The 24,411-nt window shown below is 31.4% G+C and overlaps 2 protein-coding genes across 10 annotated transcripts; one reads left to right on the forward strand and one right to left on the reverse strand.

Moving 5' to 3' along the window:
• Positions 1–492: 492 nt before the first annotated feature.
• Positions 493–21,414, reverse strand: LOC124532128 (prolyl 4-hydroxylase subunit alpha-1). Of its 9 annotated transcripts, none has more exons than XM_047106832.1 (16): positions 21,207–21,414; positions 15,078–15,279; positions 13,819–13,964; positions 11,666–11,680; positions 10,780–10,942; positions 9,969–9,989; positions 9,866–9,889; positions 8,391–8,572; positions 7,343–7,482; positions 7,225–7,245; positions 6,849–6,985; positions 5,611–5,764; positions 4,351–4,575; positions 3,832–3,891; positions 3,177–3,342; positions 493–1,855 (listed from the first exon to the last, which is right to left on the reverse strand). In XM_047106832.1, the coding sequence occupies exons 2-16, from the start codon at positions 15,263–15,265 to the stop codon at positions 1,734–1,736; spliced, it is 1,764 nt and encodes a 587-aa protein (XP_046962788.1). In that variant the 5' UTR covers positions 15,266–15,279; positions 21,207–21,414; the 3' UTR covers positions 493–1,733. The 9 variants fall into 9 exon arrangements, with proteins under 9 accessions (XP_046962788.1, XP_046962791.1, XP_046962790.1 ...); XM_047106835.1 differs by lacking the exon at positions 21,207–21,414 and adding an exon at positions 19,766–19,795; XM_047106834.1 differs by lacking the exon at positions 21,207–21,414 and adding an exon at positions 16,984–17,079.
• Positions 21,415–21,914: 500 nt separating this feature from the next.
• LOC124532130 (DDB1- and CUL4-associated factor 13) lies at positions 21,915–24,388 on the forward strand. The gene is made up of 5 exons (XM_047106842.1): positions 21,915–22,117; positions 22,208–22,752; positions 23,189–23,355; positions 23,450–23,750; positions 24,046–24,388. Exons 1-5 carry the CDS (start codon positions 22,036–22,038, stop codon positions 24,295–24,297), a joined length of 1,347 nt encoding a protein of 448 aa, XP_046962798.1. The 5' UTR covers positions 21,915–22,035; the 3' UTR covers positions 24,298–24,388.
• The last annotated feature ends 23 nt before the right edge of the window (positions 24,389–24,411 follow it).

The raw sequence follows: 24,411 nt of genomic DNA on the forward strand, positions 1-24,411 counted from the left end.
GTAGTAGTATTACTGTAGTAGGTAAGCATGTATGTAGTTGTTGGTTAACCAAGCTCGTAAATCCAATATCATTATTATAGCGAAATATCGACATCAACATAAAAAAATGTACCCACAACCCTATTTGTTGTAGGTATTATTTTATTGTTAAATGTGCCGGGCGCTGGGGGCACGCCAATCGGTAAAAAGTCTGGCGGTGAAAGGGTTAAAAGACTATCGATAGTATCAGTAGTATTTCTTACAGATACAGGACAGTATCGATAGTGTTGCCGTTATCAATAACATTTGTAAAAGTAAAGTTAAAACGATATTATCGATAATACTATCGATATCCCGAATAAATTTCGTAGTGAACTATCGACAGTTCTGCAACATAGTATAGAATACTTCAGTACTACATTTGTTTTAGTATTACTTAGTTTTTTAATTGCTAATTCAGATTTATATGTGAGTTGTAATATTTTAAAATATCATAAAATAATACAAACAAAATATTGACTCAGATATTTTATTGAGATATTTGATTACAATAAATGTAAACATCAAGTATTTCCTTAGTATTATAATCTATGTATGTTGTTGCTAGGTATTAAACGTTAAACATCATTTCAAATGGCATTAGTTCAAATTGTAAATGAAAGTTAAAGTCGTCGTATATTTATTTAGTTACGTCTGTAGAGACCTTATTATCTACTAAAATACATAATTTCATAAATTCGAAATTGTTTTCATTAGCTTAAAGCGGTCTTTAACTGATATCAAATATATATGTAAACAGATTTATGATTAATAAGAAATCTTTATTTATTAATCATGAAAGTTAAATTATTTGTATATAAAGGCTTTCCAAAACGGACAATAGCTGCTTCTTTAATAATTTATATTTTACTAAAGAAAATTAAAAAAAAAGTAAAGATCAAATTGATCATAATAATAATATAACAGCAATAAAGGTAAAACTATATTTTTATAATACCTTAAAAAAACATCTTAACAAAAATATTTCAAAAATTTGTATATATTATTAATGTAAAGAATTATAATAATTTTGTACATATTAATTGGTTAAGAATATCGTGAATCATTACCGCTAGATAAATGCAATGATAATGGCCAACAAACAATTAGAATACAATTATATATTCATCTCTTAAAATTAATAACACAATAATTGACAAATAATGACAGCCTCTGTAGCATTATTCAATTTTAAAATAAACTTAAAATATTTTCGACAATGTATACATAGAGAAATATCATTTTCGGCAAGATATATTTTGCTTACAATTAAGCTATAATTATAAAAAGTTTTTTTACCAAAATATATGATTTTTACACTACTGCAATATTCCTGGACTCAATTTACTATAAGCCGTTGCAGTATATTTGATATCGATATATTTCGTTTTCAAAGTAGAATTACTTTTTCCTTAATATTTAAATTTTATTAAGTCTGTCAGTTGTTAATAATATATGATGTTAATATTTAGTTTTCTGAATAGATCTTACATTTAATAGATTATAGAAATATTAGTAATATGTCAGAGTGAGATTTCCTGTTTTAATTTTAGAGATTTCTTATTTTTTTCAGTTCTTAAAGTATTAGTGAACAATACATTCGAGACGCACTCATCGTTTACTCGCCAGAGTATAAGACTATGACTATGATCTGATACAAGTTTTCTTTATTCCGCCGAAGTCAGTTCGCAAGTGAATAGATTGAATTTAAATATTTATCTAAAGGTCTTCTTCACCAACGGTCGCGGGAGTGGTCGAATTATTTCCTCAGCCTGATACTCAAGATCGCACGGTTTTATCAGCTCCTGGCCTCCTTGGTGGATCCACTTGTTGCACACTATAAAGATTTACTGATATTAATTCTACCTCTCTTTTGTGTTACTGAGCCTTCGTCTTAATTTAATCATGAAAAGTTATACAAAATATATATACAACAGGTCAGCTCTGAGGACAAATATATGGTGTTGTATTGTGACACGAGTAGGACGGCAAGAAAGTGACTAGTGGGAGTCGCGTGAAAAATCGTCTTACAAAAATAAGATAAGATAAATATACTTTATTGTACACCGAAACAAAAATAAATTAAAAGAAGCAACACAACAAAATAGAAAACACGGTACAAAAGGCGGTCTTATCGCTAAAAGAGCGATCTCTTCCAGACAACCTTTAGATAGAGGACATTGAATACTTTAAGAAAAGGGTTCGGAGGTGTACACCTTTTAGGTAAATCATATATACACAAACATAACATACATACATACGATTAATAAATGTTATATATAACATATAAATACGTGTATAAACAAAATAATACATATGTTTTATAAATAAATTCAAATACATACTTATATATAAAGTATTATATTATATAAGTATTTATTTTTATGTATTTGAATAAAATAAATTTAAATATAGTAACAGCCTGTAAATTCCCACTGCTGGGCTAAAGGCCTCCTCTCCCTTTAAGGAGAAGGTTTGGAACATATTCCACCACGCTGTTCCAATGCGGGTTGGTGGAATACACATGTGGCAGAATTTGTATGAAATTTGTCACATGCAGGTTTCCTCACGATGTTTTCCTTCACCTTTCTTCAGACAAATTAAGCACATAAATCAGCGGTGCTTGCCTGGGTTTGAACCCGCAATCATCGGTTAAGATGCACGCGTTCTAACCACTTGGGCCATCTCTGCTCTCAAATTTAAATATTGAAATAAATTGCACGTATCGTTAAAGCGACATGTGCAAGATGCTCTCAGAAGTTTCACGGGGAATGTTCCGAGGAATTGTTCGGATTAATCCCGGCTGCTGAATTTCACCTTCGGACATCTCGTCAAAATTCTAAGTTTCACCCGCACCATCTTGATGTCCGAAAATCCACAACAGCGCGATTTCTTAGACATTTTCTGCCTCGCACAACCACTCTGTGGAACCAGCTTTCGCCGGCGGTTTTTCCGAACCGATACGACATGGGAACCTTCAAGAAAAGAGCGTACTCCTTTCTCAAAGGCCGGCAACGCACCTGCAAGCCCCCTGGTGTTGCAGATGTCCATGGGCGGTGGTAGTCACTTTCCATCAGGTGAGTCTCCTGCTCGTTTGCCACCTATGCCATAAAAAAAAAAAAAAAAGTTGCAGAAGGGATAGGCTGTAGTGTCCTGACCCCACTTGGAGCCGCGCAGCACGGGGCAGGCGGCGTGGCGCGTGGCCAGGTCGCCCTCGCCCGACGGGTGCAGGTTGAGCCAGAACACGGCGGCGCCGCGCCGCGGGAACACGCTCAGGCCCAGCTCCGTGAACACCGTCGCGCCGCCCTGCGCCACGTCCGACATCTGCCGCCACGGAAAACTCGTTACCATTTTTATTTAACACCATATTCTAACTATTCTATTATATATTATTTATTATTTTCTTGGTGGTAGGGCTTTGTGCAAGCCCGTCTGGGTAGGTACCACCCACTCATCAGTTATTCAACCGCCAAATAACAGTACTCAGTATTGTTGTGTTCCGGTTTGAAGGGTGAGTGAGCCAGTGTAACTACAGGCACAAGGGACATAACATCTTAGTTCCCAAGGTGGTGGCACATTGACGATGTAAGGAATAGTTAATATTTCTTACAGCGTCATTGTCTATGGGTTATGGTGACCGCTTACCATCACGTGGCCCATATGCTCTTCTGCCAACCTATACCATAAAATAAAAAAAAAATATATATATATTATATAATTATAATATTTATTATATTATATAATTATTCTAATTCTAAACTCAATTTTTAACTATGGGTATCTCAAGTAAAAAAATTAAAATAGATCACTTACGTAGAATAGAACTGTTGCAATACGATTTCCGCTGAAGTTTTCAAAAGCACTTTCTTGTTTCTGTAACGACACATCGTACGTAAGTTTCTCTTTCGGACCATTACTAAACCAATGTATAGTGCGACACAAATTAGATGTACCATCGAAACATGCAATGGAATGAAAATAAAACCGATTACTGCCGATTTACACAACCAATAGAAATAGCTCCCTATCGCGCGATTCGACGCTATTCGTCGCTATAGAGTCACGCGACAGAGAAAGTCGTCAATTTGACGCGTCGATTTACATGCACTTGCATGTAAATCGACGCGTCAAATTGACGACTATATTAGGTCATATGATATTACAAGTTATTATGTTTGTGCAAAGATGATATTCGCGTGAGAAATAAATATTGATAATTTGGGATAGCGTACTCAATTCGGATGTGATCGGTTTTACGAATTTTGCCGATGCTACATCTAAGTTGTGTCGTACTATATTTAGTGAGCTGTTAAATATTTCAAAGGTGCTTACGCGAGCAAAGTCGAAATGTGGCTCGTAGTGTCCGCCGATGCCGTAGTTGACGACTTGCAGCTCCTCCGCGCTGGCCATGCTGAGGCCGGTGAAGTCCGCGATTCTCCTCGACAGGTTCTCGACGACGGGCGACTCCTCGTCCTTGAGCCAGGCGGACTTGCTGATGCGGTAGTGCGCGGGGACCAGCTCGCCGGTCTTCGGGTCATGTACTGTTGCGCGTCGGAACTATATGTATGAATTGATTTATCATTTTATAATTGAAAATTCAATTGTTTTATAAATGGGAATGAATATAATGTTTGTATGTAATCAAGATTTATTGACATTCTTCTGGCGTATAATGTCAAAAGTGAATCATAAAAGGATACTGTAAGATAAGAAGGAAGCATATCTTATTTATTATTGTATTCCTTTTTATTTGTATTGTATTGTTTTTTTTTTTATAATATTTCCCAATTAAATAAACGTCACTGAAAATCACCGTAGCGTCTTTCCATTATAAGCAGGGCCAGAACGCAGCCATAGTAGCCACGTAAGTACAAACTAGTAAATGATTTCACTACAAAGTATACGCTAGCAGCTGCGACCCTTGTATATTTTGAAAACGTTATTACTTATTACCAATCTATACGCGATTAGTTTGACATGTTTGCGTTTTAGCCTCGTGTACGGAAAGACGCATCACCGCATACAACAGTACAATACAACATACAACAGTACAATACAACATACAACAGTGAAATAAAACATACAAAAGTACAATTGTCTTTTTTATTTCGTTGCCTAGAAATGTATGTCTGTTATTATTATTATTTTTATTCATAAGCAACCGCTGCTATGTTATTCGAATATAAGTTCAGAATTGTAATTCTCTTAATAAATGAGATCACCTATAAAAATCTCTCTCTCTCTCTTTCTTTATTTTATAATTTTTATTGATCAAGTACGAATTTTTAGTACCTGTATAAACTTAATTGAATCCGAGATATTATATACCTTAATGTTTACTATTATTATTATTTTTATTCTTTAAGACTATTATTATTTGCCTATTTTATGGTTTTATATTGCCTTGATATATTATATTTATTCAAGGGCAGCAGAATATGCATACATTAAGGGGCACATCCCTAGGTTTCAGTCAATTTCTTGAAAACTAAGATGTCTCTTTTCTTGGTGTTTGGTATAAACTATGGCATTATTGAGTATTCACTCATAAACAAGTTTCTAGTTTAGTAACTTGATTAAGTCGGAACTCACCCTCGGTCGAGCCATCATCATTATTTCGAATATCTCGTCTTCGTTCAAAACCTCGTGGAACACCACGATATCAGGATTGAGGTACACGTACTCCATTTTGATTGGTGCCAGTCTCAGGAAAGGATGATTTTCAGTCAGATAGCGACATGTCAATCTGTAATAATAAAAGAGTTTTCATAAGAAAAAGGTTGAGTATGTTAGGTTTCAAACGCTATAGAATCGATGAAATCATTATTTTTAAAGGGGTACTTCAGTTTCGCTGCTAGTGCGGCGGTTATCGATAACTGATCAATAGTAAAAAGAACAGAACTAACTTAGCGAAATATCTATTGTAAGGTTATTTATTGAACTTGTGTCTATCACGTTTCATCGATATTCGTTTGACAATACTGATCTATATTGTCACAAAGATGTGCCCGATTACATTCAATTATTTATTTATTTACATTTGTTATCTTTTCTCTACGTCGCCATAAACACACTAAGGCATCTTGTAAGCACTCACACTAGCGCAGATGACAAAATTGATTTGAATTTATCACGAAGAGCAACAATTTAGCAGATTTTATTTATTTATTTTTATTTATTTTTATGGTATAGGTTGGCGGACAAGCATATGGGCCACCTGATGGTAAGTAGTCACCATCGCCCATAGACAATGACGCTGTAAGAATTATTAACTATTCCTTACATCGTCAATGTGCCATCAACCTTGAGAGCTAAGATGTTATGTCCCTTGTGCCTGTAGTTACGCTGGCTCACTCACCCTTCAGACCGTAACACAACAATACTGAGTACTATTGTTTGGCGGTAAAAAAACTTATGAGTGGGTGGTACCTACCCAGACGGGTTTGCACAAAGCCCTACCACCAAGTATAAGATTTTTATGGCCAGTGACTTGCGTAACGACGATTCTTGGTTATGATTTTTCTGGATTGGATTCCCACCACCAAATAATGAAGAAATTAATATAATTCCTTATGACATCTAGTGATTAACCTTCTTCTAATAAATAGAATCAATCTCCTCAGGTGGGCTCTATGTATTGGAAAAAGTTACTGGCGTATTTAACGATATTCTTGTATTGTCAAATGGTTATAGATTTTACCATTTATGAGGTAAATAAACAGAAAATTAATAAAACCAGTTCTATTGATACAATACAAGTAAGCACGAAATCAAAGTTAATTTCATAGTCAATTGTTACAATACTGGGAGAGTAATACAAAGCTACAAACCGTTTGGATATTTCCCTCGGTATTTCCATCTCTCCGCGACAAAGAGCCTCGTAGACTTTCCTTTCTTTTTCATATTTCGTTAATTCTTTTGGTTTTTCAACTTCCTCTTTTGTTTCTTCATTCGGCTGTCCTGTGTCCTAAAATTTTAACGTATTTATTTGTTACTACTAATTATATACAATTTTACATTACTGTACAAATTATTGAGTATATTTGGTGACGATGTCTTTACACTATTTCGGCTTTGGCGGTCATTCTTATGGGATTACTTATCTGTAGAGGACATTGATTTTATAAAGTTTTTTTATTAACTTAACACTAAACCAATAAGGCCGACAAAGGGCAAGGAAACCGACAGGGATACTAAGATACTAACTTGTTTATTTCCTGGTGAGACCTTAACCAAAATTATTAATTAAATAAAAGGATTAATTTAAATCATTTAATTAAGTAAGGTAGTTTTATATTTATTATACATTGAACTAAATACGTACCCCTCGATTTTTCTTACTGAGGTCAGATTGCTTTTTGAAAAGAGCGTCTCGATAATGCGGTATGTTGCCTTTAGCTCGGTCGTGAGATGGGTCCAACATAAGCAACTTTTTCGTCCAGTTTAGTGCATTTCTGACGTCACCTATAAAAATTTATATATCTTAATTTAATACAGGCAAGTAGACTGGACAAATGAGCCACCTGATGGTAAGTCACCATCTCTTATTATATAGATGCCCTGTAAATAAATTAACATAATTGCGCCATCAAGTTTGGGAATTAATCTGTTCTGTCCCCTGTGCTTGTAGTTACACTGGCTCAACCACTCTTCAAACTAAAAAGCAACGATACTAGGTACTGCTGTTTAGCGGTAGAATATCTGATGTGTGGCTGGCACCAACCTAGATAGGCTTCACAAAGCCCTTCTCCTGTACTTATTCCTTTTAGCTAAATAAGTAGTAAGCTCTTACAAATAAACTTATTTAATAAATTTATTTGTCTTGGTTAATTTAAATGTCGAGATGGCCCAGTGGTTAGAACGCGTGCATCTTAACCGATGATTACGGGTTCAAACCCAGGCAAGCACCATTGATTCATGTGCTTAATTTGTCATTATAATTCATCTCGTACCCAGCGGTGAAAGAAAACATGCATGAAGCATGTGACAAATTTCAAAATAATTCTGCCACATGTGTATTCCGCCAACCCGCATTGGAACAGCGTGGTGGAATATGTTCCAAGCCTTCTCCTCAAAGGGAGATGAGGCCTTTAGCCCAGCAGTGGGAATTTACAGGCTGTTGTTGTTGTAATTTAAATGGCATTATGTTTTTATTTAAAGTTTAATACAAAATTTTGTCAATATATAGTAATCGCAAGACAGCTCGTTAACTCCTTATTCCGGTGGGACGGCAATGGAAACGTTGTTGATACTCTATTACATTTATTTCAATATTGTAACATGACGATTTAATAAAGTTTTCAAGTGTAAGTTTATGTAATATATAAATGCGTGTGCTTATCTCACAGGGTATTATGTAGTGTTTAACTCACCCAACAAGTAGTAAGAGAATCCGATGTACTCCAAAATATCGACATCCGTGAAGTTGTAAAGTTCGTCATCGTTTGGATACTTTTTGAGGGCCAACTTCATCCAAGCGAGCGCGTTCTTGTAATCCTTCTCGTTGTACAATACCTTGCCGAGCTCGTAACAATCGTCAGAGTTCATAGACGTACTGAAATATAATATAAATATCATAATTCATCTTTGCTTACCCATACCATTATATGATAACTGGATTTTTAATGATTTGGCAGATTTAAGGCGGGCATTTTACCTTATACCAAACCTACTCTTTCATTACCGCAACATTATGGTACGCTGTGTTAATAATTGTCTCGATTAAATTGTAAGGATCATTAATTTATAATAAATCTAGACAAATTGATAATAAATAATAAATAAAGTTTCGAAACGTTATGTCAGATGAGTCTGTTTTTAATTAAACTCAAATCGAACTGACATATAAAATACAATATGAGTTTTTACATTATAATATCTATAACTAACAATACTTACGATTAAACGATAATATAGAAGCATAAGCAGATTGCTGAACACTTATTCTCAACTAGAATTAATGATAATTTCGTGGGCTATTACACAATTATATAAATACACAATTTTGCTATGGTTTAAATTATATAATCCGCTTTCAAGTAGGCATGATGATGGTTGCTGGATTTGTATGGTCGTGATGTATTGAAAGGAAATTGCGAGATGATAATTCTCAAAGATATTCTTAGAAAGTTTAAAAAATCTTTATTTTCGAAGACATACGAGTAACTCAGATGGCAAGGTATCTATGAAACATCAAGTTTTCAAAAGCGGTTTCGCACGGGTGGACCATAAGCTTTTTTTTAAAAATATTTTTACCCTTTATTTTTTTGTTTTTTTTTTCCGACATGTCGAACAATTGTCGTTCTATTTAACTTATTTACAGAAAAATCTTAATGAGTGATTTATCTAAACCTTCCTTTTTAATCTCTTTATCTATTAGTACAAAACCGTCATACAGACAGACCGCGGAACTTTGTTTTATAATATGTAGTGTAGACAAGATCTTCACTACATATTAAACAAAAAATTTTTTTTAGGCTTCCACCAACCCGTATGGGAATATGTCCCAAACCTTTTAAAGAGTTTTACTATATTTGTATAATATATCCTTACATGAAAATTCGAAATAATATCAATGAAAACATGTTAAAAATAATGTTATTTAAATGAAGTGTCGCTTAGATGTAAATGAATGTTATTTACATTTTTTCTCAACTAACTGTCACACCGATGATTTAAAACAATGAATGTTTGTAAATGGAATTATTGTGCAGACATATTTTTTCACCTCTTATCTTTATTAATAACTATAGAATGGTAATAACCGCCACCAAATACAAAACACACTCGAAAAACCCCGATTAAAATACAAACAGTCAAACACATCTTGTCACAAATCATAACTTACAAAATTGTTATTGATTGATCGTCACTGAAAAAGTAATTTAATTTAATAATTGCTATTTTCAAATGATAAACTGTATTAAATTCACTAATTGCAATTTACTTACAAAACAGGCGAACTTTCGTCTCTGAAAAGTGGAATATAAATATTGTACTCATATGAATCTAAATATTAATTTAACTATTATAATACTATACTATTTTTCATTATATATTCATTATTTAGTAGGGGTTTAATGGATTACCAGGACAATTTTAATACATATTATTTTCTTTATATATTAATAGGACCTTAAAAGCAGTGATATTTAACATAGGGTTTTTAATTAATTCATTTATATTGTTTACTATATTTTAACGTCACAGTCGTTATTTTTTTGTTTTTATTGTTGTTTATATAATCATATTTAGTTTCAAATTTAAATAACATGCACGAAATAATTTGTACCTGCATTCTGAAATAAATACTTGAGTTTAATTGATTTGTTTTACTTTAAAGTAAAATAAGGTATACATACACAAAAACTTAAGGGTAAAATAATTTGATATATAAGTATGAATAATTTGATATATAAGTATGATGAGATTCGATTGTAAATGTGTAAATGGTTGCGTTTCTACCTATGTGTGTATATGATGTGTTTTGTATGTGTTAAAAAATAAAGTTTTTTTATAGTGTTGTATTTAACTTTTATCTTTTTAAATTCTTGTTTCTACTAACTCTAATTTATTATCTACTGTGGTAGGTACTAACTTAAATGGCTAAAGCTTATAAGATGTAATAAGTAGAAGTATGTAAGTATATGTTCAAACTCCTATTACTCATGCAAGAGTTAATTACTTATATATAATAATCATATTTCTAGGCCTCTTTACACAGAGGTGTTTTGTGAGTGTGTGTATAAGCAAATGTCATACCTGTATATAACACCGTTCAATATTCCTTCGGCAAGGTCGTTGACATCGAGATGATAGGTCTCCTGTAAGCGAGTGAGTGCTTGCGCGGCCCCCGTGAGATCCTCCAGCGACGGGTACTGGATGTAGTCGTTATCCGATATAATTGATACATTCTTTATATATTCTGAAAAATCAAATTTATTTATACATTTTTTATTGTACTTCAAAAGAAAACCTAAAGTGTAAACGAAGATTTTGAACATTACGGGTAATTTTTTCGTATATATTTCTAAGACAATGTTTTGGTTATTATTACATAGTTAAAAATTATTTCAGAATTCATGACAATCACATAAACAAATACTTATATAATTTATTATATCCACTGTATATATTGTTGATACAAATCTTAAAACACACAGTTTGTTATAGTTTGTACAGCAATTTTATTTTTAATCAGAAACAGTAACTATACTATACAATAAACTGAGCGAATTTATTTGTTTGAAGTCATAATTCATATAATTATCAGATACAGAATTATTTTTAAATATAAATGTAATGAGTTCACATAACATAAAAATGTTGCTGAATTATTATGCAGATTAAGAATTAGATATCAACTGGACCGTGTTGTGCAGATACGTTACAAGCCATAGAGCCATGATCTTGTTGAGAATAAAAAGAGAAAAAAAAGTAGTACAATAAAACAAATGCCTTAATAATAAAACATAACATTGTATTTATACCTATATGCACTACATAATTGAACATGGTTACTGACACTATAAAAATGTTTTTCTTTAAATCTTAACAACTTTTAAAATTGTAAGAAAAATCGTGTTGGTTTAAAACTAGACTAACATCTATATATCTGAATGAAAAACAAAATGTCCTCAATACCTACCTTTTGTTTGATATTCTTCACAGTGGATAGCGGACAAATAGAAAATAACATTTATTATTAAGTGGCATATTCAATTACAAAAAAAAATAACATTTATAAAGTATTTTTCCGTAAAATAATTCTTCTCGTTATGTAAAGAAGCCACATATGTTGGATGACATGTACAAAAACTTAGCCATGCCGAGACCGTTATTTGGGCAGTCCTGTGCAATTGGGTTGAAAACGACGTTTATGCACTTAGGTATGGATAACTGTGTTTCTAGTTTTTATATTCAATACTGTAACACTCAGCGTTATTGTAAGTCAAGTTCAAAGGCTAATCTATTTATAAACACGGTGTCGTGTTCAGAAAAAGTAACGCATTAGTTAATATATCAATATTATTATTTTTAACTCTTTGAGTACTTGCAAGTATGATTTAAATTTATCTATTATTTTATGGAGGTGAGGGGTACTGAGAGTTTATACAAATGAAAATCTCTATCTTTTGATATAAAATAAGAAATTATTGGTACTCGTGAGAGCAGTCACGACCAAGGCACTAGTTAGATGTTCATTACATTCATTGCAAAAGGAAATATATGTAGTCAAAGTTCATCAAGCTGATCATTACGATTGTGTCATAATAAAGTTCGTGAGGCACGTTCGTATTCTTGGTCACAAGTCCTGATTACGTTAACGCAAACGCAAACGTAACAGAAATAAACACCTAATAGCTTCAATGGGTGCTAACACAGAGGGAACATATTGTAATGTTTACTTTCATTATGACAGTATAAATAAAGATATTTGCTATTTGTTAATAATGTCGTGCCAAAACGAGTGTCATTTAAATAACTGTATACTTTTCGTATTGGTGTTATATGACTTTAGCGTGGATTAATTGAATATTTTTTATTACAACATAATTTAAAAATCGCATATGTGTTAATATGAAATTTTAAATGTGTTAGTGTACTTGTATCCTTATTGCAATATTGCTTCACTATAAAGTGATCAATTCGTGTTGCAACACAAATGTCTGCAAACACTTAGTCCCTCTTTCCTGCGACATGAACGACAATTTGACGCGACTCGTGAGTAGATAATGTTCAATGACTATACGACGCATACGTGCTTTCCGAGACTGGAGAGTATTCTCAAACTTCCTAGCTTATTAATATTATTTCTTACCAATGTAACATTTTATACGTTTGCAATTGCGTTTTGTGTTCTTAAATTATATAAAGAGCAAATGATATTGCATGCTCGAATGGAAATACATAAAGGAAAATTTGGGTCGGCATTAGAAATTCGCATCCCGAATTTGATGATAGTAGGGGTTGTTTCTTAAAGGGGTTGTTCCCCTCTCTCGAAATTTACCACTCCCAACCCGCGGAAACCCATAGTTTTTTTTTTAATGTGCGTTTAAAGTTACGTGTAACGGATCGATATTTTACATTATAATTAACCTTAAATCATTATTTTTATGTTTATTAGCTTTTTCTAAAATAGTAGATAGTTATAGTAGCTAAGGATAGGTTAGGTTAGGTTAGATTTTATGACCAAACGCCAGAAATCACATTGTATACCAATAATTGGAATTTTATATCTCTCCCCTTCCAAAATTTAACTAACAGTACGAATTTTGATGATTTTAGTATTGAAATTAAAAAAAAAATCTAATGATTTCCGCGCGGGGGGAGTGGTGGTGTAGGTACTACACCACCCCCCCTTACCCCCCAACCCTTCCCCAACCTTAAATTTGGGATGCGAATTTCTAATGCAATCCTGAAAATTTTCACAAGTTCACGTAATGACTAGTCGTGATGAAATTTTTGTATTAAAAATACTGCATTAAAATTGCATGAATTCATGTCACCATCATTATTGCCACATAGATTATGATGATAGCCTTATAACAATCTTCCATACTTCGCGTAACGGATATAAATATAATTATAAATAGACAAACTCAAAACAATTCATTCGTCTAGTTACTGATTTTTTCTTTCGGTAACTCTAGACCCTAATGTTTTCAATTAAAAAAATTACATAAGAACAGAATTAGTGTTTTTTTTACCATAAAGTAATAATTATTACTTTTATGCTATATTTTTATAATTTATAGTTATACACATAGTTTATAGTTAAAAAAAATATTATATAATTACCTGTTCCGATTTCAATTTTCTTCTCGATAAAATCTAAATCCGTTGTCAACCTTTTTATAAGTGTGAAAGCATTGATTGGATTTCCCAAATAGTTCGGAATGTCTTCCATAGCCTTTTCATGTTCAGTTTGGTATACTTTTAAATGGCTGTAACAAATAAAATCATTCAAAGGCAAACAAATATGACACGTAACATATTATTGACCTCCTAGGAATTATAACTATTATTATGAAATATCTTTTATTAAAACCTTATAGTACAATAGGGAAGATGCGATATTTTTATTTTTGTGTTTATTTCAAAGAACTCCATATAGGATAGACCATAAGTATTTTAAAAATCTAGTCTAAATGACAATTTCAATTTTCGCGCGTAAACGGATCTAAATGTCGTATGACGTCACTGCTGTCTGTCACTGGTCCACTGATCGTACTTGTCCTCGCTGGCTTTCATACTTATGTATTTTTTCTCGACCTTTGAGATATTTTTTTTTTTTGTAATAATTTAAGACGGACTATCGATACTCCGAAAAAAGCTTTGTTGACGTACGTTTTAAGCCAATTTGTTCAATTTTTTACAACTATAACCTCAAATAAGTCATAACAGGAGTGACGTCACTGAACACTGAACTGAACTTATTAGTGTTTTGAAATACGTTCCGTTTCACGTTACTTTAATTCGTAATTATTTTTAAAAAACAAAATTATATCAAATATAAACCTTGCAGTGGTCCTTCTTTTATATTCAACATTTAAATAGCAAAATTTTCATAAATATTATATTGGCATGTTCCCTATTAGTTATATATATTTTTTCAATTTAGACTGTTATTCTTTAATTATTTATTTGACTAGATAGACTGACGGCGAGTGACTGATTATTTGATATATATAAGTTCCGAGCTGAAAGCACATCAAATAAATTAGTAGCCAACGCTTGGTCACTTAGTACACGCACACTAGAATGTATTATAGAATGACGTTTTACTAGCTGTCACGCACGCCATGACACTAAAGTTCTTCAGTAGCGCGACATATCTAGACTTGTGAATAATAATATTTATATCATTAGTACTATATTATCTTTAAAAAGGGGCTGTCGCGATACACGAAAATATTTTTTATTGTTTTGTGCTATACATATTTTTCCATAGATACAAAAAGAAAATTTATTGGTCTAGTAAAGTCAGTCAAATATACAGAGTGTACATTACGACAGTTTTTTTTAATGTCATTTCATTGTTAATAAAATAGAAATACCTTTTTAAAACCGATATCCGCTTCTCTTCTTTTTCAATATATTCTTCCAAATCTTCAATAATCTTGCTGTGTGTTTCTAAAAGCGGTTCCACATCTGATATAGCAGTGAAAAATTCTGCTCGCGTCGATACAAAAAATAATCCGATGAAACATAAGGCCAGATATGAAATTTTCACCACGGAATTCATTTTTCAATTCTCAGCTAAAACAAAAAAAAATATATTTATTTTTTATAACACTCAACTACTGCGAAATGTCTCAAATAAAAATAACTTACATAATAAAAATATTATTAAATTATATTATAATCAATTTAAAATGATTTTCATACGACTAACAACGACATAATGTAACGGATTACATTATGTTGGAACTGGCCGTAAGCCGTAACCAATTATTTCAGATATTTGTGTATATATGTATATAATTCATCTCAGGTTTGGCGTCGAAGGAAAACATTATGGGAAAATCTGCATGTGTCTGATTTCATTGATTTGGATTTCACCTTTTGCAACCCACCATGCACCATTGGATTTCATTGATACCGACCACATTGGAGCATCGTGATGGAATTTGATCCAGTTCCTTTAACGGAAAAAGACTTAAGTGCGATTTTAGCAGATGTTACTTTACTTTACCATTACAGAATATCAAGAGGAAAAAGACTAATTTAAAATTATATACAGTGTCGGTTTATGTGTTAGGAATGTCATCAAAAAATATTTGAACTCAGATTACTAAACAAGGAGTAAATATATTGTATTTAATACATTTTGTAGTTAATTTGGAAATAAAGATACTGGTCAAAAAAATGTCCGACAGTTAAAAAGTATAATCTAATATTTTTATCACACAACAAAACACAATATAGATAACTAGGAATGGGCCGCCGTATAAATAAGGAATATGCTAAAGATAACGAGAAACGCATGTGTTACAAAAATATGTCCATTAGTTACTGCGGCCAATAAACGGGAGCAATTATTAGTTAGAAGTTTATAAATTGGCTCCTCATGCTACAACTAAATCGACTCTATGCAATTCCAAACAGAATAATTAAAATATTTTTTATTCAGAATAGGCGGTATCCCGCCAAAATTTCAAGTTTTAAATTAGATATAACTTGTTATCAAAAATTTTATTTTTAAGTTTCTTAAGAGTATTAGTACATATATTTTGAAATAATTTATATAGATACCAAATACGTACATCAAATATAGCACGAAAATTGCATAGTTATTATACTATATTGTTAACTTACTTCAATATGTTATATATTTTCCTGTAGATATTTACATATTATCTTATTTATTTTGTATAAAACGGTTAGATACCGGCTAAAGCTTCACAGTAACTAATATAAATGACAACGAAAGTTTAACTTGACAACTCCATAGCTCTAGAATTTTCGTCGAACATTTAGTACTTAAATATAATAATAAATTTTATGGTAGTATCGTGATATTATTTTATGGCTAATTATTAAACAATACTAAAATAGTTTTATTAATATTCGGATCACACATTTTTTCAAATCAAGTACTAATGTATAATAATAACACGTCGCCGTATTATTTTTTATTATATTTTTTATATTAATTTTTGATACATATATTTTTTTATAAATTCATGAAAACAAAATAAAAAAGAATAATATCATTATTTATTACTTGTAATATTAATATAATGCTGCAGGTAATAAGCCGTCGATTTTTTTATTCAAACTTGTAAGTACATATAGGATAACTAAATCCTTTGATTGAAAAAAAATGTTTGGTTTACGTACCTAGACTTTTTTAACACATAACCAAACTTAACCTATGCACAAAACCGTTCACTGGAAATTAAATAATCGAATACCGACGATGTTGACTAAACTACACTAAAAAATAAAATACTATCATACAAAATGCGATCAGACTTCCTCCATCCGGCATGGGCGGCATACGAGCAATGAACACTGAGCCAGCACAGCACACATCGGGTCAACGGACAAATAAAAACATCGCTCAGAAGCTAGCGACAAATCAGTGACCTTATCAAATGATGCGATGACGATTTTATTCAAATAATAATTTACATGAGCTTTATGCTTGTTATATAACTCCTTAACGTATAACAAACAATCACACGTTTCAATTTAATATGAATAAAATATCAACTTTATTACGACCGCTCCGCTCGTGTCACTTTTAAAAGCGTTTGTATCAGTAACAGGTTCATTGGCTGATTTGAAATATTTAAAATCCCAAATTGTACAAATACAAAAAACCAGTTCGAGAATACATACTTTATTCATATTAGTCATAGGGATCGCACTGTCCATAATAATAATTTAAATCGTTGAACGAATCGCTAGGAATCAAAATTATTATTGCCAGCCATCTAAAGTCAAAGTAGCAACATTTCATTCATCTTAATTAAGACCAATTTAATATAGTTATAGATAGTACGAGCGATATCGTAGAATGTTTTGTGTATTTTATACTACGTGTATTCCTATTCCTAAACAATAGGACTACTCGTAGTTATAATCAAAAACGATCTCAGATCAGCGTCATTTTATAAGGTTTTCATAATTTTGGCGCTAAATAGGGATAAAATCAGTCATAGGTTTCGACAGACCTAAAAATATTTAATAAAATACGAAGTTTCGCGGATGAACCATCCGTGTATATAAATAAAGAATACAAAAAATTAGACCAATAAATATGCACTTATTAACCTATATGCTATTCCAGACGATAATCTATCTCTGAGCTAACTTTCATTGAGATCCGTCCAGCCGTTCTGGTGTGATTGAGTAACAAACATGTATATATACACTTATATTTTCACAATTATAATATTAGTTAAATTCTTTAAATATTATAAAGGTTAATATATTTAAATTTATTCTGTAATGTATGGATTTTTATCGCGTTAGTAAAAGTACTTTTTCGCCAAATAACCAGGTTTCCGTAGATAATTATTTTAATAGTATAGTTGTATTTTTGATATATGTAGGCGGACTGGGCAACCTCATTATAAGCGCTCCCCACCGCCCACATATAGTAGCGGTACAAGAAATAATATTATAGTAACCTTTCCTTAACTTACAGTGCATCAATAACATTAAAAATAAGGATTTTATTTCAATCGTGTCTGTATTTACACTTGCACTCGCACTCTTCAAACCGAACACAACAGTACTGATGATGTTGATTGGCGTTAGAGTATCTGATGAGTCGGTACAGAAGGGCTTGCACAAACCCACCACTAGGTTTACATGTAAAAATATAATATTAATGTGCATGTGAAACTGGGCGAGCATACTTTATACCTTACTATACTTTGCTTACAGAGAAAGGTTAATAAAAAAAAATTCTCTTGCCCAACAAGTTAATTTCTTTCTTTCTCCTAATTAAAATTTAAAACCTAATGAGCATTAGCAGTGTGCTCCCACAAGTCTCAAGTCTTCAAGGCAATTAGGTATATAAAATAAAATATTTTATTTTATTGCCTACATATAATATTACAACTTAATTTTAATTTGAAGTTGCGTTTAAATATAAAGAAATAAAAAAAAAAAAACAGAAAATAGGAAAAAAAGGACTACTTGACATATGTACGACTGTAAATTATTTTTTTGGCAAGTATATGCATTACGGCTTGGTATTGGAAATTAAATAATAAAAATAAAGTTAAAATTCTTATGTATGTATCAGGTGCTTCTGCACGTGTTGTGTATCTTGTATATTGTATGGATAGTAAATAATCGAGGGTATGGATGCGGCTGCCACCAAAGGGAAATGACGTTAAGTGTCCCATGCATCGCACATGTAATGGGCGGCCTACTACGTCAGCTATATGTGATGATCCCGGATCTCTATCCCTTCTTTTAATCAGAGCTCATTTTAACTCGTTTGTTAATGGTCACACGTCATTAGTCCACATTCGTGTGATCATCGATATTTAAAGTTTTCAGGGCCGATCCCCTGTGAGAAATGTCACAGCCGACAACGAGTCCGTAATTTTTTCCGTATTAGTGTAAGCATAGCACAAGGACATCAAGAGAAAAAGTCGGTGAACTAGGAGTTAAAGCCTCATCCGTATGAATTTGCACCTGAACTTTCAAATAGCTTTAAGATAAGTCGTTGAGTCGAGCAAGGTGTACATTTTACTCAACGTCTCTTTATCGAAATTGAATAGAAACAACGATCCGGTTGCGGCTAGATCGTAATCTATCATCACATATCGTATCATAGCAAATACAAAGTAGAACTCTTCAATTAAGATAAAATTAAGTTTCAATAGTTCAAATTTATGAAATCTCCATTGCATTGATGATTGGCAATTAAAGAATAATATATATATATTACAACAGGCACTTTAGAAATTTGAAAGTCTAAACAAGATTTGGCCTAACATCGTTATATCACAAAGTAAACAGGAATCCTTATTGATATTTACTTGGTGTTAGGGCTTTGTGCAAGCACGTCTGGGTAGGTACCACCCACTCATCAGTTATTCTAAATAACAGTACTCAGTATTGTTGTGTTCCGGTCTGAAGGGTGAGTGAGCCAGTGTAACTACAGGCACAAGGGACATAACATCTTAGTTCCCAAGGTTGGTGGTGCATTGACGATGTCAGAAATAGATAATATTTCTTACAGCGTCCTTGTCTATGGGTGATGGTGACCACTTACCATTAGGTGGCCCATATGCTCGTCCGCCAACCTATACCATAAAAAAAATACAATGAAAACACAAGTGAAGGGCACCAAATAACACATTCATGTTACACATATATCATTTAGTCCCAAAAGCAAATTTCATGCAGCTTATGGTCATTACCTAAAACCCATACAGAACTATTCAAACTATTTCAAACTTCCCTATTAGTTATTATTATTCCTTTCCCATGAACAAAGTAATTTTTGTTTGTATTTAAAACAAGCTCAAACAAGATTATTAAAAGAAAAACCAAAATATTTATCATATACTAATTTTAAGCTGTATTTTTTATGCTCGAAAACTTCTGATTTCAATAAAATAATAAACTATAGAAACATTATATTTTTTCCTGGAGTAATGTGAAGTGAATCTTGAACTTTTAAGAAAAGTTAATATAATTACAATAAAAGTGTGGAAATCTCAATTATGTTTTTTTTTAACATAAGTGACATTTCTTGTGACAAAAAAAAAAACAAATTAATTTAAATTTACTGGAACAAATGCAGTAGGTATCTAAATTTATAATAATGGTGCAATTTTTACACATTTTATTTTTAATGAATAATCATAAACATTGTACAAAAATAAAAATAAATTATTTGAGTTTGCATATGATATTTCAAAAAAAAATTAAATCAATAGAAATAAAACAGGTTCATAGATTACATTGTAACTCTTGGTATTGTTGAAAAAATACTTAAGTTGTTTAAGGAATATTTATTTAGTTACACATATATAAATTTGTTCTGCACCAACCAATTACAAGAAATGGATATGGATTGTCTAAAAAGACAGATATTTAATAACATGTATACATAGGAGATTTATCCCATGATAATAAAAATAAATAAGTGAATATTTTTAGGGTTTTATCAGTACTTCAGTAGGACACCTTTTATAATAAATGATTATTTGTTAATAAATAGGTACTAAATATTGTGTATTTCAAATAGGAATTAAACATGTTAAAGAGGCAGAATTTACAGAGTTTTGGTCGCAAACTTATTTCACGCTAGCGAAGCCTTTTGCTCGTGTATGATATGCTACACATAGTTTGTATGGGGAAAAAATAAAAATGCAGTCAGTAGACAGAATTCATTAAAACAAAATGAATGCGTAAATGTCATTTGAATATACTTCTAAATTAACCGAATACTAGCCTTTAAAAATAACTAAAAAAATTACCGTTGTAACAGCGAATATACATTAAATTGAATATTTTCTTTAACTGTAAGGCGGCTATATATATATATGATTGGCAATTTCAGCTTAATTTCTTAATACTTTATCGAGTCTAAAAGTAGCGAGCTATAGAAAATATTCTATGAATATTCGAATTGCTCTAGTCTAATGAATTTAAGCAACAGTTTTAAAAACAAAAACATAAATACAAAAAAGTATTTATTTACTTACATGATTTATCTTATTATTTCATTCCAGCAATAAGAATGTATTTAAATAACTGAATATCTAGATAATGGATTTTTAATTGAATACTATGTCCTATCACAAGTTCAAAACAATAGCAAGAAATTCATAATATTATTTCACTTCGATTTTTACTTTTAGCGTAGAGCGCAAACTCCGGCCCGGTCTTCGACTAAACAGTAGACATGCGCACAAAGGGTTATCGATTTTATCAGTAATGATCGATTTTTACATTCCATTTATTGAAACGTAAACACAGTTAGTTTTTTTTTCCTAATATTTTATTTTTATCAGAGAATCGCCAACATTTAGTTCTAAAAAATACAAATTAAGTGGAAAAATAAAATAATTTTATTTATTATTGTCTTGCTGACATTTCATAATCATTTCCTGTGGTGGATTTCGATGTTGTTCTTTCACAATAGTTCAAAAGATTTTCATTTACTTCAAAATTTATATTTTTTATGTACCTATGAATTCTATTGAAAACATGTCAACCATCAGCAAATTTGATGTCTTAACACTCGAAATATTGTATTTAAGAAACTACACAGTAAGACCACGACCATATCATACTGATGTTGCGAATGACTTCATTTACGAATGTTTTTTTTTGTGGCTTTTATTTATAATGGTTTTTACGTTATTTGTAATCTGTGGGTATTTTTTACTTTTGTCATTGTCAATGTCAAAAACATGCTAACATTCTAGTTATGTGAGGTTAGCTTATAAGTTTTACCTTACTGCTGTAACTTAGAGTAGAACAATACAAAATTAAAATATATACATTTAAAACAAGAATAATAACGGTAATATGTCTAACAACGTAAAAATTAAAGTAATTAGTCGAAATCCAGAAGATTATTTACGAGCAACAAAAAGAGATATCCATAAAAGTAATATTAAAATATCAATGTTTTTATTATTAGTAAGTATTTATTTCTAAGTATTGATAGATTAACAAACAAGACTATTGTTCGTTTCAGTACCTAGAAATTATGATCCTAATTTGCATCCACTAGAAGGGCCTCGAGAATATGTCCGCGCTTTAAATGCGGTGAAGCTTGAAAGAGTATTTGCAAAACCCTTTATTGGTAATCTAGATGGACACACAGATGGCGTCTCAACATTAGCTAAACATCCAAGTCGATTAGCAGTATTAGCTAGTGGGGCGTTTGACGGCGAAATCAGATTATGGGATTTGGCCAGTCGAAAGTGTACAAGACATTTTGTTGCACATGAAGGTTGGGTTCGTGCTATTTCTTATGTTCCAAATGGACAACAATTCATCAGTGTTGGAGATGATAAAACAATTAAAACTTGGAAGGCAGAAGTTAAAGATGAAAGTGATGAAGATCCTGTAAACACATTACTTAGCATGTCAGTTGTGTCTGGAATCTCACATCATAGGTCTAAACCAATTTTTGCAACATGTGGAGAGCATTGTCAGTTGTGGGAGAATACAAGGAGTGAACCTATTAAAGTTTTCAAGTGGGGAGTAGATAGTCTACATCATGTGGCTTTTAATCAAGTAAGATAAATTGGATCATTTTTATTTTATTTTCTGTTTAAAATTTTTGATTTAATGATTTTAATTTATTATTTTTGTTTCTTATCATTTAGTAGACGAGATTTAATTGAAGATTAATGGTTCAAACTTTATTTATTAATTTCTCATTTGTTAATTTTTTCTTCTTCAGTAAGTGCATAATCATTTTTAATGAAATAGTAAAACTTAATAAAGATAAAATAGGTTCTTACAGTTTAATTCCAATTAGTTGGGTGAAGTGCTGTACTGTTAGTTAGCTTATACAATAACCTACATTAAAGGATAGTAGTACCCTTTTTTGAATGTAATTTAATTGATAACTTTCTTAAATATTTTTATAGAACAAAATTGAATTATGCTGCATTTATGGTGTTTATCATTGTGTATTAGTTACTTTTCATTGATTAATTAATTGTAGGTAGAATCTAATCTCTTAGCATCATGTGCAAGTGATAGAAGTGTCATATTGTATGACTTTCGTGAGTCTGGTCCGCTGAGAAAAGTTGTAATGGAATTGAGATCAAATGCACTCTCCTGGAACCCAATGGAAGCCTTTATATTCACTGTAGCAAATGAAGATTACAAGTTTGTTTATTTACTATTTTTTATATATTCATATTTGAAATATATAGATTTTGTGCCTAATTTGTTTTTCTACTTATTTTATTTTTGATTTCAGCTTATACACATTTGATGTACGAAAATTAAAACAACCTGTTAATGTGCACATGGATCACACATCTGCTGTTATAGATGTAGATTATTCACCAACAGGTAGGGAATTTGTGTCAGGTAGCTATGACAAAACAGTAAGAATATTTGAGAGCCTCAAAGGCCATTCAAGAGATGTATACCACACCAAGAGAATGCAAAGATTGACTTCTGTGAAATGGTCATTAGATAATAAATACATATTAACTGGATCAGATGAAATGAATATAAGAATGTGGAAAGCTAAAGCATCAGAAAAACTTGGAATTGTAAGTATTACTTTTTATTAGTTAAATAATATTTAATAATTTCATTATTATTATGACATGACAATGATAAGAAAGAAAAATAGATTGTGTCTATGAAATTTAATAAACAAACAATATAACTTTATTTTCATAATACTGAATCTTGTATATTATATAATTATTGCATATGTTCATAAATACTTATTTTTAAGAGACCAGTTTGAACTATCCAGAATAGCTGTAATTTTCTAAGATTGTAAAGGATGTCATATACCATTATTTTACAATTGTTACAACTTGTAATATTTGTTTCTAGCTTAAACCAAGAGAGCGCACGGCACTCAATTATGCAGATGCATTGAAAGAGAAATTTAGTGGACACCCACAAGTAAAGAGAATAGCACGTCACAGACATGTGCCAAAACATATTATCAATGCCCAAAAAGAAATTAAAACAATTAAAGAGAAAAACAAACGTAAGGAGGCTAATCGAAGAGCACATAGCAAACCTGGCTCTGTACCATTTGTTGTTGAACGTAAAAAACATGTGGTCAAGGAGGATGAGTAATAATTACATAAGTATATATGTTTGTAAACTATTATATGTAAGTTTTATGGACTTTTCACTGAATAAACTAATTTACATAATAAATACCCTAGTATAGTCTTATCTTTAAATTTA

The sequence above is a fragment of the Vanessa cardui genome, chromosome 8 (assembly GCF_905220365.1).
Source record: "Vanessa cardui chromosome 8, ilVanCard2.1, whole genome shotgun sequence".
In the NCBI taxonomy this organism is placed as follows: domain Eukaryota; kingdom Metazoa; phylum Arthropoda; class Insecta; order Lepidoptera; family Nymphalidae; genus Vanessa; species Vanessa cardui.